Below are 12,887 nucleotides of genomic sequence, written 5' to 3'. Positions count from 1 at the left end.
GCACATTTGCAGCGCGTCAAGCGCGTCAGATGCTTAAACGCTCCCGACGCGCTGCTTCAGCTGCTCAGACGCGCTGCGCCTGCTGCTCAAAACGCGCCGCGGGACCTTTTGCTGCGCCTTGACGCGCGTCAACCATTGACTTTGCATGTAAACTCGCTGCTTCTGTCGTGCCTGCTGCGCCCGGTGTGAACGCAGCATTACTTTTTTCCTATGACAATAACAGGAGCCCTGTGCTGTAATCTGAGCAATCGTCCTTGTCTAGTTAAGATGAAATTGCAGTTAAACTTTAAGTCATGTTTTATGGTGATTTACTATATCAATAAGTTATTTAAAGTAAGGTTAAAACCAATGATTGTCTTGATGTAATTTTGTTTTTATAGAAGCTAGAAATTATTAATGAAAAACATTCAATATTACCTAGGAATTGATAACAGTTTCTATTAATCAGATTTAAATAAAACCAGTTTAATAGTTCCAGAGATTGATCAAATGTTAAACCTCTAAGAATAAAAAAATGGCCACAGTCTTTGAAAAGTATTTTTGTAGTTATATCTTATTTAAGTGTTAGATCTCTCTGGTTTATGATTCTTGTTACGACTTATGTTATTCCAGGGAAGCCCCTAATTGGCTGATCAGCTTTTCCTGGTATGTTCTCCCCCAGAACTACGATCTCTTGAGGAGCAGGAGTTGTGCAGTGATTACATCTGAGCAAGAAAAAAAAACTGCCGCTTGGTCAGACCTGCGGCTGATCACCTTGGTAGATTTGATTTTTTTAATTGTACTTTCATTGTTGTCATTGAAATTGTATGCTTAGCTGCATTTAAAGTCTGTTTTTTTTGCCAATGCCCATGCTTTGTCTAAGCTATGGAGGAAAGAGTAAAATGCTAACTTTTATAAAATGTATCCCATAGTTCTAAACACAGAGCAGGAAACAGGGTGACAACACATAATTCTAGTAATTTGTGAGACAGATTAGTGTATAAAAAATTACTTCTTATATAGAGTCAACACAAATGCATATGAATATTTAAATCAATGAAGGAAACAAACCACTTTGTGATCTTTGGTTGAAGACAACATAACAATTTATGTAACATTGTACTTACTAGATACTTTATTCAACCAGAATAGCAGCTCAGGGATGTCCTTAAGGAAACAGATTATTATTTTAGTCATTTAAATACAGATAAAATGTCTTTGTTTAACTGCAGAATAAGAAAAGTAAAAAAAATAAATAAATAAATAAACCTACTTCTGGAGAGTATTGATACAAGTTATCATAGGTGCTCTGGTTATCTGCATCATAAGGACCAGTGGATGCTAGTGTCTGAGAGGTTTTCACATAAAGAAATAATTAAAAGATTGGTAATAAAACATATATTCCAGTAAAAAGAGCTTCTTACATCAACAAAGTCATAATTGGGTAGATAGTCAGTGTTTTGAGGGCCCATGTAGTTGTACTTAAACATTCTTGAGCTCATGAATGGTTCCTCCTCAGGGTTGAGCGACGGAGGTGCATCTCTGCTCTATAATAGATCAAAATAAATGTCTTAATTGCCAGATAAAAATTCAGTATTTGATGTCCAAGTAATTAGTATTTCTTTCTCTGTACTGCTGACACATCTGTGGACACTTTCATACAATTGCTTAACCTCAGGAAATCAACAGTCGCCTGACCTGCACAGCATTAATGTTGATTTTGTTTTTGGCTCACAGCCAGGGAAAAAGTACAGTCTCTAGATATTCAAAGCTGGTAAAGACAAAACCTAAAATACCTGCAGTTTCAACTGCACTCAAAGTTATTATGCCTATTAAGGATAGTTGTGGGGTCAATACAAATCCATGGCAGCTTTCTGTAAGGTGTTTAGTTGTATTATGTTTAGAAAACCCCATGTATCTTTGACCTTTTTTACTCTAATGTATTTATTACTTGGTGATGGTCTGTCACAAAGTCCCATTAAATTTACTGAAATCTGCGGTTTTATTTTTTACCCAATATGAAAAGGTTTAATGGATAATGGATTTTTAATTACTGTTTGATCATTTTTTTTGCCAGCATTTTTATTGGCATTACTCTGTCAACAGCAAAGAGCAACAAAGTCAACTCTCTGCATTCAACCTATCTCCTTGGGAAGCAGTGGGTGCCCGGGGAGCAGTATGGGGTAAATGATCTTTGCTCAGGGAGCCAGAATGGTGGTCCACGGGATTGGGGCTTGAACTCAGTACCTCAGGATTCCAAGTGCAATGCCCTAACCGCTAGGCCGCCACCCTCAAAGCAAGCATTAGTGTGAAGGGTCTTGCTTAAGGACCCACACTAGCAGCTCATTCCAACTTCCTGTTTGCAGGATAATTAGCCTGGGTGCCAGTCAGAACTTAGTCCCGCCCACAAGGTTTGAGTTCGGGGAAGTTCGGTCTGGCTCTGCTCCATAGTAGCGCGAGTATTAAAGCCCACTGTCAGGCGATCCAATCAAATTGTCAGGGCGGACTTTATACGATGATGGACAGATGATCAACAGTAACGTAATCAACCACGTGACCAAAGCGCGCTAGGGCGACAACAATAATGGCTGCCGCTGGAGAGTTTGGGTGAGTAGATTCTGCTATTAGGTCTGTTCTAGAAGATATCGACAGCAAATTAATTTTAAAAGAGGAACAGAGAAAAGCGAAACTGCACGCTTTGATTTTTGTGGACAACAACTATGCCTCGCTTAACATACGTCACGCACTCCGTTGCTCTTATTGGTTGTAGATCTATCCAATTGAGTGCAGAGGCATTTTTTTTCCTGGTTCGTTCGAAACACGCCCCATAATCACAGCTCTATGGAGCAGTATCAGACTCATATTCTGACTAGAATTGAGTCGGACTACGTCAGGCTACAGGATAATAGAAGTAGAACAAAATTTAGTTCATGTGCATGATGTCCACAATCAGACAGCGACTTAATGGGCCAAACTGAGAGCTGTAGGGTCTAAGGAGATTCAAATTTAGTCAGCTGGTGAGGATAGGTTTACAAGCTTTTATATTGCTTTAAAACAATTATATCTTAAAACATTAAACCATAGTTTTGATGAAAAGATACCATCAATGCATCTATGTTACGGTAACCTAAATAGAAAAAATCTTATCTACTCTAATGCATGGTGTTCTGTATCCCTTAGTGAGATATGTTGGGATCGAATGACGATGATGTAATCGGAACTACTCACCTCTGAAAGCACACCCCTTCAATAGACTTTTTTTTTAAAACAAACTGCTTCCAATTCAACTATTGGCGGCGGCCTACGGCTGCTATAGGCTAGATTTAAGAGCTTCTCATCTGAAAGCTACGCTAAGTAGCTACCGAGAGGTCTGTGGTTTTTTTATTCCTCGATTCAAACCAAGCTGAACACAGTGTTTCCTAAAACTGTTTGCAGAGAGAGGGATAATCCAGTACTGGTAACCTAAATCTAACTACCGAACAGCGGGGCCCAATTGCTGTTTGATGGGAGGAGCAATTAAAAGTCGCTGAGATACTGCCGCTGCTGCATGAGGGCTGCGGCTGGCAGCAAACCGGGTTAATTTTATAACTCAACGTATCTAAAGGGAGACATCCCGGGCTACAGTGATTTATAAAATGAACCCCCACCCCCCCAAATTGCCTCTTTTTATTGCATCAGATTAACCCAAATATCTTTGAGAGCTGCTTTTGGATGAACAGACGAGAGACGGGGCTTGCAAAGAACAAAACTGAAGCGAAGGCCTTCCACTCTGCCGAGCCAAAACATCCATCAAAAAGTGTTCTGCTTGGGTGAACTAGGTAGAATAGCTAGTTTTGTTCGTCTTTTATTTGAAATAAGCTTTCTGATTCAAGTGCTGATGGTTTTAAGGTTTAACTGAATGCTAATCATCAAAGAATAGACTGAACGAGCAACACGGGGACTGCTACAGTGGACAAAAAAAATTAAACAAAATTGTAGAGATGGTATTCATAAACAAAGAATTGCACATTTCAAAAACACTTATTGTTTTATGCAAGTCTAGGATAGTTTTCTATGCTGGATAGAAGGACTAACCTTACGACGTTGATGTAAAAGTGGAGCTCTGTTTGTGGTGTCTCTAGCCTAAAATTTAAAAAGAGTTTATTACATTTGGAAAACATGAGACAGATTTTTTGTAAGAAACTATAACTTCCTAAGTTGCAAGTATGTTTATCCAAGTTACAAGTCAAGACTGTGAATTGTCTTGAGACAGCCTTGAGTCAAGCAATCAAGTCAAAATCCTCACCTTTGGAATTATCTGATGAGAAACTGATCTGACCAAAATGATAAATCAAAGAGGAAAGAAAATTCCCCTGTAGTCTTGCCTGTGAAGCCGGATTTTCCCTATGGCAGTAAAGATGGGAGGTAAGTTCATGATGAGGATAAGGAGGAAGAAGAGGTGGTTGCTTAAAAAGAATGCGAAAAAATCTTTTTGAAGCTATGAAAATTAAGGCTAAACGGGCACTTAGGTAATTTCTTACTGTTTAAGTGAGGAATGCATAATCAAAGAGAGCCATCCTACAAATGAAAGAATATCCCAAATCTCTGATTCATGCTTCTTTCTCCTGAGCCCTCCCGCTTTTTATAAAATAGTAAGTTGCATTTTTGTGCCACTTTCACATTTCACAGTGCGAACTGGGGAACAAAAGCCAAAGTGTGCATGCACAGCAACACCCGACCAACAGATAAGAGGCTTCCCCTGGAACCAAAGCTAGACCAAAGTGCAAACAGTATACATTTTCTTAAGAGTGCATGGATGTGTAAATATATGTGTGTATTCATTAGCAAGGGCTTTAGGGACATTTAATTAGTCTTTATTTGGAAAATACTGATGTTGTGTGGGTTCATTTTCCTGTTGGTACAGAGTGGATTTACCCTGAATGTCATAATCTTGGCACTAATGACTGCATTATTTGTTCATTTCTTCCACCTGCTTAGCTCCGCCCAGTATTCCACTTCTCTCATCTGATCCACCTGTTCCAGTTCCTATTTAAGCTGCTTGCTTCCAGCCGTCCGTGCCAGATTATTCAAGCTGTGTGTGAGAGTTCTCTAGCGTACCCAGTTGTGTTTTGATTAACTGATTCTGACTAGTTTCTGCCTCTGGACTTCTGACCTTATCTTATCTGTCCCCTGACCCCGGTTTGGATTCCCCTTCAGTAGCTCTTCGTCTCACTGATCTTCTGGCCTGGACATCTGCTCCTGCATCGACACCTGCTCTGGATTCTTCCTTCCAATTCTTCTGTTCTTCCTTGTCTGCTGGCTTCCGCTCATCAGTCTGCTGTGCTTTACTCCTGGAACTCTCTGGGCAGCTCCTGCCTCCTGCTGTGGAGAACCATCCGGCAGGATTCCACCTCTTCCTCTGGGAATGGACAGAACTTGCTGGCTATCATCCCCCGTATGAGTTTTGTGGTCACTAACCTGAGTTTCTATCATTACAGGGATTCCAGTAAGCCGGTCCCAGCTGATGAACCACAGTTTTACAGAGCAGTCAGTAAAGCGTTTTGTTTTTAAACACATCTGTTCTGTCTGCCTGAATTCTGGGTCCTACTTTCTGAGCCTTGACACTGAACTGGTTTTAGCACCTTTCCCCGTTTGGTCACCCCTCAGCGTACATTGCACCACCAAAAATTTTGCAACCATTTTTGGCATTTACTTAATGTTATTTAGTTACTTTACTACAATTTTTAATGTAAGGGTGGCATAAATCAATTATGTTAATGTAACTAAATATGATTAAGTAGATGTCAAAAACAGTTGCATTCTGTGCTTGGCCACCCCTGTAATAATTTTCTTGGCAAAAACAACCAAAAATAAATTTAATAGTTTAATTAAATATTTTGGCTAAACTGCAATAAACCAGGGTCAAGTGCTTGAAATGTATATTGCATTGAATAACAAAAAAATGCAGATATAAAAAAAAAGTTGTTTTTATCAAGGAGAGAGTTGTCTGCCCAGCCCAAGCATTAAACGACTTACCTCTAAGTAACGCAGGTCCACCATTGAGCCACTGTGATACTTTTGATGTTGATGTAAAGGTGGAGCTCTGTTTGTGTTGTCTCTGGTCTAGAATTTAGAAGAAGTTTGTTATGTTTTGAAAGCGTAAATAAGTCAAAACTTCTTTGTAAGAAAAAAGTTGTGAGTATGTTTGTATATTGAAGTTAGGGCTGTGACTTGACTTGAGATGCCTTGAGTTCAGTTAACAAGTCAAAGTCCTGGTCTCTGGTATTATCTGATGAGAAACTGATCTGACCCAAATAATAATGAAAATTTAAGAGGTGAAATATACACCTGTAGTCTTACCTGCAAAGTGGAATTTTCTCGGCCGTAGTAAAGAGGGGTAGGTTTAAGAGAAGGATGAGGGGGAGGAGGAGGTGGTTTCTTAAAAATGGAAAAAACACAGATACAAAGTTATAAAATGTTGAGGTTAAACCAGCTTCAGCAAAAAAAATATATATATATGATTCAAGTAAGGTACGTATGTATGTATGACTAAATACAATCCCATGTCATAATTATGCAGACTGCTATCTGTTGTTGAATTCACTCCTTAGTCTCAGATGGTAAAGTTGAAGGTTGGTGAGCAAGACGAGGCACCATTCTTCCTACCAGTTCTTTCTACATTGATTAGTCTGTTCACAAAATAACTTGGTATTGAAATAACTATCACAGCCAATTGCAGACTCTTCCAGATGAAAACATATATTTTGACTATAACATATACCTTCAAGCTTTTATGCAAATATGTTCCCATGTCATAATTCTGTGATCTGTCAAATGCTGTTGAAATCATGCCCTTGATCTTGGATGATTCAGGCCGAAGGAGAGGTTTGTTAGCAGGGCGAGGTATCATGTTGCAGTCTAAGGTATTCCTTCTCTGAACACTCTGTTTACAAAATGACATGCTATATAAACAAAGTCAAATTCTGAACTTTCAAAATAAAGTGCAGAATTTTCAAAGGAAAAAAAATAAAAACATTTTTGCTATAACACCTACCTTCACACCTTTATTATCTGTTCTCACATCATAATACTGTAGGCTGCCATTTGTTGATGTATCTATGCCATTGGCCCCAGGTGGGATCTGTTGAGGTTGGCGAACAGGGCGCGGTATCATGTAGACTTCTGAGTCATTCCGACTTTGGATAGTCTGTTCACAGAATGACATGTAAATAATTAGTACTTAATGATTTTGTCTTCTTTAAGGCAAAGTGAGAGACCGACAATATTTTAATGTGCTCAACTTACTGCACAAAGTCCTGTATAGGCTGTTTTGTGTGAAGGATAAACTGTGTTGGTCTGGTTGGTTCTGTGATCGTTGTAGGTTGAGTTGACTGTTCCAACGCTGGTTAAAGTTGGTGTCTTGATGTTTTGGGTTAATGTGACTGTTGTAGCGTAGGTTGTGTTTTTTCTCAGAGGTTCCGACAGGTGGAGCGAATAAATAGAATCTGAATCTGAATCTGAATCCAAATCTGTTCTAGTTCTCCCAATCGTGTTTGTCTCCAATGTCCTGTCGGTACTGTAGTTTGTGAAATTTGTATTGGGGATATTTGGAATGTTGGTTGTCCATGTTGTGGCAGTTGTGTTTGTCATGTTATTGTTTTTTCCTGGTGTGGTTTTGCTGACGTAGTTTGCTTTGGTTGTGTTTTTGGAATCATATAGTTGTAGATTTTGTCTATATCTTCTCCTCGGCACAGGTACAGGCTTGGGTATAGACTCTGACTGACTTACATCTGGGATAGAGTTCTAAAAAAATAAAAGATAATAGTATTTCACAGAAAACACATTATTGTTAATATTTATTCCCACTGTAAACAAAAGTCTTCAGGGGTAATATTCTACCAAACAAAATAATAAAATCCATTACCAATAATGAATCTGGGTCTTCATAGATAGGATCAGGGAATTCATCTAAGACCCTCGTACATGGTTTTGCCAGGTTTTTTGTTTCTGGTTTTAATAGCTTTTAAAGAAACAAAAAGCAAAAAAGAAAACAAAGTTTGATCTTGCCACATGAAGTCATGACTTTTAGCTAGTGGTTAACATATCAAATCACAAAAATACATGTGACAACAAATGTATAATAGCTATGTAGTATCAGGAAAGCATTTTCATCTTACAACTGATTTTCTGGTTTTTGCAACATTTTTAAATTTCAAACATTAATTCAAGTCTTCTATTAAATTTATTTTAATTTCTCAGCTTTGCATGCTTTAGCAATTTGGGATTATTTGGCAAATCGTCATATTTACAGATCCCTCAACAAAGGCCAGGCAAATTATTTAAATACGTTAACAAAATTCTTGTTTCCATTTATTAAATAAAAACCCACAATGGTCACTGAAATGCCTTGGATCTAACAAGTAAATCTAACTAAATGAAACTAAATGAAAATCAAATATTGCTTTTCAACAATGCTTCAATATAATTATTTTAAAAATAAGTAAAACTGAATAAATAACCTGTAAATACTAAAACTAATTTGACCAAAGGGACATGTTAAATTGAGGTGTGTCAACTAACCATGGGTGTCACAACAACCTCCACATTTACAGAATATGTAGTACCGGTACTTAGTCTAAATATCCACTCCATGTTTACTGAGTTACCAAAAAGATTTTTACCCCTAAAATTTAAGTACATTAAATTCATTTGGATACATGATGTAGTATTATTATTTTATTCAGATCTCAATACTTTGTAAGGATACTGGACAGGAAATCAGATCACTTTTGTTTTCCCTAACTGGTTTGATATAAATAATTCATTTATGTGGAGCAAAAGTGTGTGTTTTGATTACTTTGTTATTTCTTCATACTGAAAGGCTTAAACACTAAAATCTCATGTGCCGTTCTGTATTTTGTATAGTAAAATACTGGCAACCACTGCTGCTGGCAAATTACGCTTAATTTTCTTGACAATAAAAGTGATGTTGTGTATCATGCAGTTCTGTGCTTTTTACTAATGTAGATTATGTTTACAATATACATCATCTATGGTTTTAAGAGTAATCTTATTTTAACAGGATGCGGCTGGAAAAATGCTATACCCTTGTAACACTGCAGCCATATTTACTACTGTATAACTTTGGTAACCTCAGCAACCAGTACCTGTCAAAAGGAAACATTGATTCACAATCAGGTTTTAAGCTAAACTGTCTGAGTCAAATTTGAAATGTGATACCCTCATACAAATAACTTTAAAAGAAATTACTTCAGCACAAATAATATATATAAGCTACATTTATTTCTTATTTTGTAGTGTTGGATGGATAACACCAGTGAAGAACAATCCCCCCAAACAACATCATTCAGGCTAAATCTCGTCGGTCTTTGATAGGCTTGATTTAGTCCAAAAATCATTGTTACGTTGTTTGGACGTAAATCATTTAGTCTTTACAATGTAACTTCAACCAATTTTTGCTCGAAGGGTATAGAAATGAAAATAACTCACCCATTTGTTGTTAACCAATGGGTTGCATATACTTTAGCCAGAAGCAGAGAGTTTCTATCAGAGAAATATCTGAGATTTTATATCCAGGCTGATATTTTCTAATATTATTTGTCTGGCTGATTTCTGATATAAATATTGGATAGGAACATCCCTATTTTTAAGTATGAGAGATTTCATTTAGATTTAAATTTAGATTTTTTTGAAGTTATAAAAATGTTTAACAGCAAAAATAAACAATACAATAAATGCTTCATAAACTGAGTTGACCACATAAATTGCTTTGATAACCACCTGTCCCTATGTAGCAGTTTTATGTCTTCGGCAGTGGTCACCAGCTTTGAAGGAGGAGGTCTTACCTGTAAGCCAGGGGTGTTGGACATTGAGAGGCTGCGGTGGATTCGAGGTGGGACTGCAGGTCTGTTTTTATCACCTGTAGCCTGAAATAAATAAAGCAGCTTTTAGTGTAGCAATACGTCATACAGTATAAAAGTGAATGAGGTCTGTGGTTATCAATTTGATCTATATCCTGTTAAACTCTTGCATTTCTAAAAATACCTGTTGTAATGATGTTAATATGGGCAATTGTAATTGTTATCAATAGATGGCGCCCGATATTATAGAATGTAGGAATGTGTATTATCCAGCTCAGAGTGTAGATCTCACAACCATAGAAGAAGACCGGATGTTGGCAAGTTGTATTAACAGTTTCTCTCCGAGTCCATTACCTGTATGGTTTGGACCTTACATAAAATACAAACTCGGCATCAGTATTAGTGTGGTTCACTGAAGAGAAGTTACCACATATTTTTGGCGATGAAGTAAACTGGAGTTTGTTTTCGCGTTTGTTTTGTTGTTAGCTTTAGCTAGTCAAGTGCTATAGCATGCTTAGGCGACAAGCCTCTTTGAATAAAACCGGGGTAAAGGAACGAAAACAAGCTATCGCCGAGGGACAAGAGGAGGTTGGCAACGGGAACAGAGCACCAGTTGCTGTGGAAAGGGGACAGGGAGAAGAACAATGACCTGTACAGATCATGGCAACATTTGGACCTATCGGTGAGTATGTGAAGGGAGATGAGGATTGAACTGAGTATGAGGAAGGTATGGGACACTTTTTCAATGCTAATGGAATTACTGAAGAGGCTAGGAAGCGCTCGATTCTCATGAGTGTGTGTGGGGCAAAAGTTGATTCGGAACTTGGCTACACCACGGAAACCAGGTGAAATTCCATATGCAGACTTAGTCAAACTCATTAGCGACCACCACCATCCGAAACCCTCTGTAATTGTTCAGCGTTTCAAGTTCCACAGTCACTTCAGAAAGTCAGGCCAGTCCGTGGCTAACTTCTTAGCAGAGCTTAGACAGCTGTCAGAGCACTGTGAATTCGGAGTGGTGCTAGATGACATACTATGTGACCAGCTGGTATGCGGCATAAATGATGATGCTGCATACGGCAACTTTGACTTTCAAAAAGGCTCTAGAGTTTTCTCAGGGCATGGAAAGGGCTGCTAGCAATGCCAAAGACATCCAGAAAGGGCATGCTGGAGCATGTCAAGAAAGTTCGCGATGTGGCAAGCCAGTTGAATGTTTTAGGTGTGGAGGGGCACACTATGCAAATGAATGCAAATTCAAGGATGCAGTCTGCCTCGGGTGAAAGAAAAAAGGACATTAAGAAAAGAAGTGCAGAGGGTCTAAACCAAAACAAAGACCGAAAATGGAAGGGAAAGCAACATCAGGCTCACACACACCATGTAGAGGAAGCTAGCAAGGAGGCTATGTGCTCTTTTGACATGTTTGCAATGGACACTGATGAGAACCCGCCTATGCCATACTATACCAGAGTCAATGTACATGGAGATGATGTTAAGTTTGCGATCGATTCAGGTGCGACAGTGTCTGTCATCAGCGAGGAGATCTACAGGAGGACCTGGAGTTCCAACCCACCACCCCTGTCTCCATCCAAGCTCAAGCTGAGGACGTACACTGGTCCGCCCATTCCCTACATTGGAGTGCTAAAGGTGAGCATTGCAGTGGGAAATCAGAAGGCTGAGGGGAGACTAGTGGTGGCAAAGGGTAGTCGAACTAGTCTTCTGGGTCGTGACTGACATAGAAAAATTAAACCAAACTGGCATGAGGTAAAGTACACAGCCACAACAGAGGATGTTCTACAGCAGTACAGTGAGGTGTTCAGGGACGAGCTGGGCACACTGAGAGGAATGACATTGAAACTCCACATTGACCCCAAGGCCCCACCACGTTTCTACAAGCCCAGAGTGGTACCCTACTCAATGAAACAGAAAGTGGAGGAGGAGCTGCTACGCTTACAGACGCTGGGCATCACTGAGCCAGTCCAGTTCTCCAAGTGGGCAGCTCCCATTGTTCCTGTTATGAAGCCTGACAAAACAATGAGAATATGTGGGGACTATAAGCTTACTGTGAACCAGGTGTCAAAGCTGCTATGCGTAGATGACCTGTTTGCAACTCTGGCTGGGGGAAAGTCATTTACAAAACTGGACATGTGCCACGCCTATCAACAGCTGCTGCTATACGATGAGTCTAAGGAGTTCGTCACCATCAACACACACAAGGGTTTATTCAAATACAACCACCATTTTCCAAAGGACAATGGACAGTCTGTTGCAGGGCATCCCACACGTAGACCTGCTCATTATGGGGTCTACAAAGGTTGAACTTCTCAGCAACTTGGAGCAGGTGTTACAGAGACTCTTAGATGCAGGGCTGAGACTAAAAAGGGACAAATGTGTGTTCATGGCACCAAGTGTCACTTACCTAGGACACAAGATCACAGCCGAGGGTATCTGCCCAGTGGAAGACAAAGTCCGAGCTATACAGGAGAACATCACCAAACTCAGATCTTTCCTTGGAATGGTGAATTACTATGGAAAATTCCTACAGGACCTCTCAAAGGTCTTGGCGCTGCTGTATAAACTACTGCACAATGACACAAAGTGGCAGTGGTGTGAGGAGCAAGAAAAAGCATTAGGGACGTGAAAGAATTGCTCCAGTCAGCGAAATATCTGGTGCACTTCGATCCAGACAAAGAGTTGCCAGAAGAGTTGAACCTTGCATGTGATGCATCGCCGTACGGTGTAGGGGCAGTGCTGTCCCACGAGGATGGGTCAGAGAAGCCTTTTGGTTTTGCTTCACGCACGTTAACAGCTGCAGAAGAAGGATACTCGCAGCTAAATAACGAAGGGCTGGCAATTGTGTTTGCTGTTAAGCGCTTCCATCAACAGTGTTGGGAAAGTTCTCTTTCTATGTAAACTAGTTCAAAGTTCAGTTCACACATTTTAAAATGAGCTAGTTCAGTTCATAGTTCATAATTCAAAATTTTGAACTAAGTTCACAGTTCCAAAAAATGAACTAGTTTATAGTTCTTTTTTTTTCATGTATTGCTCAAT

General features: G+C 39.3%; 1 protein-coding gene across 4 annotated transcripts in view; it reads right to left on the bottom strand.

Moving 5' to 3' along the window:
* Positions 1-9,946, bottom strand: part of LOC107080780 — a 13,813-nt gene extending 3,867 nt beyond the window's left edge. Inside the window, exons 1-10 of one of the 4 annotated variants that reach the window (XM_015368980.1) lie at positions 9,825-9,946; positions 7,883-7,978; positions 7,264-7,761; positions 7,013-7,165; positions 6,319-6,396; positions 5,995-6,081; positions 4,054-4,101; positions 1,404-1,526; positions 1,253-1,327; positions 1,107-1,146 (exon numbers count right to left, since the gene is read on the bottom strand). In XM_015368980.1, the coding sequence (XP_015224466.1) occupies positions 1,107-1,146; positions 1,253-1,327; positions 1,404-1,526; positions 4,054-4,101; positions 5,995-6,081; positions 6,319-6,396; positions 7,013-7,165; positions 7,264-7,761; positions 7,883-7,978; positions 9,825-9,848 (1,222 nt within the window). In that variant the 5' untranslated portion in view covers positions 9,849-9,946. Of the gene's footprint in view, positions 1-1,106; positions 1,147-1,252; positions 1,328-1,403; positions 1,527-4,053; positions 4,102-5,994; positions 6,082-6,318; positions 6,397-6,739; positions 6,980-7,012; positions 7,166-7,263; positions 7,762-7,882; positions 7,979-9,824 lie in introns of those variants that run through there. The other 3 variants (XM_015368981.1, XM_015368982.1, XM_015368984.1) reach the window with 3 other exon arrangements.
* Positions 9,947-12,887: the final 2,941 nt, after the last annotated feature.

Source organism: Cyprinodon variegatus, unplaced genomic scaffold (assembly GCF_000732505.1).
Source record: "Cyprinodon variegatus isolate N-32 unplaced genomic scaffold, C_variegatus-1.0 Scaffold2316, whole genome shotgun sequence".
Taxonomy (NCBI): Eukaryota; Metazoa; Chordata; class Actinopteri; order Cyprinodontiformes; family Cyprinodontidae; genus Cyprinodon; species Cyprinodon variegatus.
This window is presented reverse-complemented; position numbering and strand designations above follow the sequence as displayed.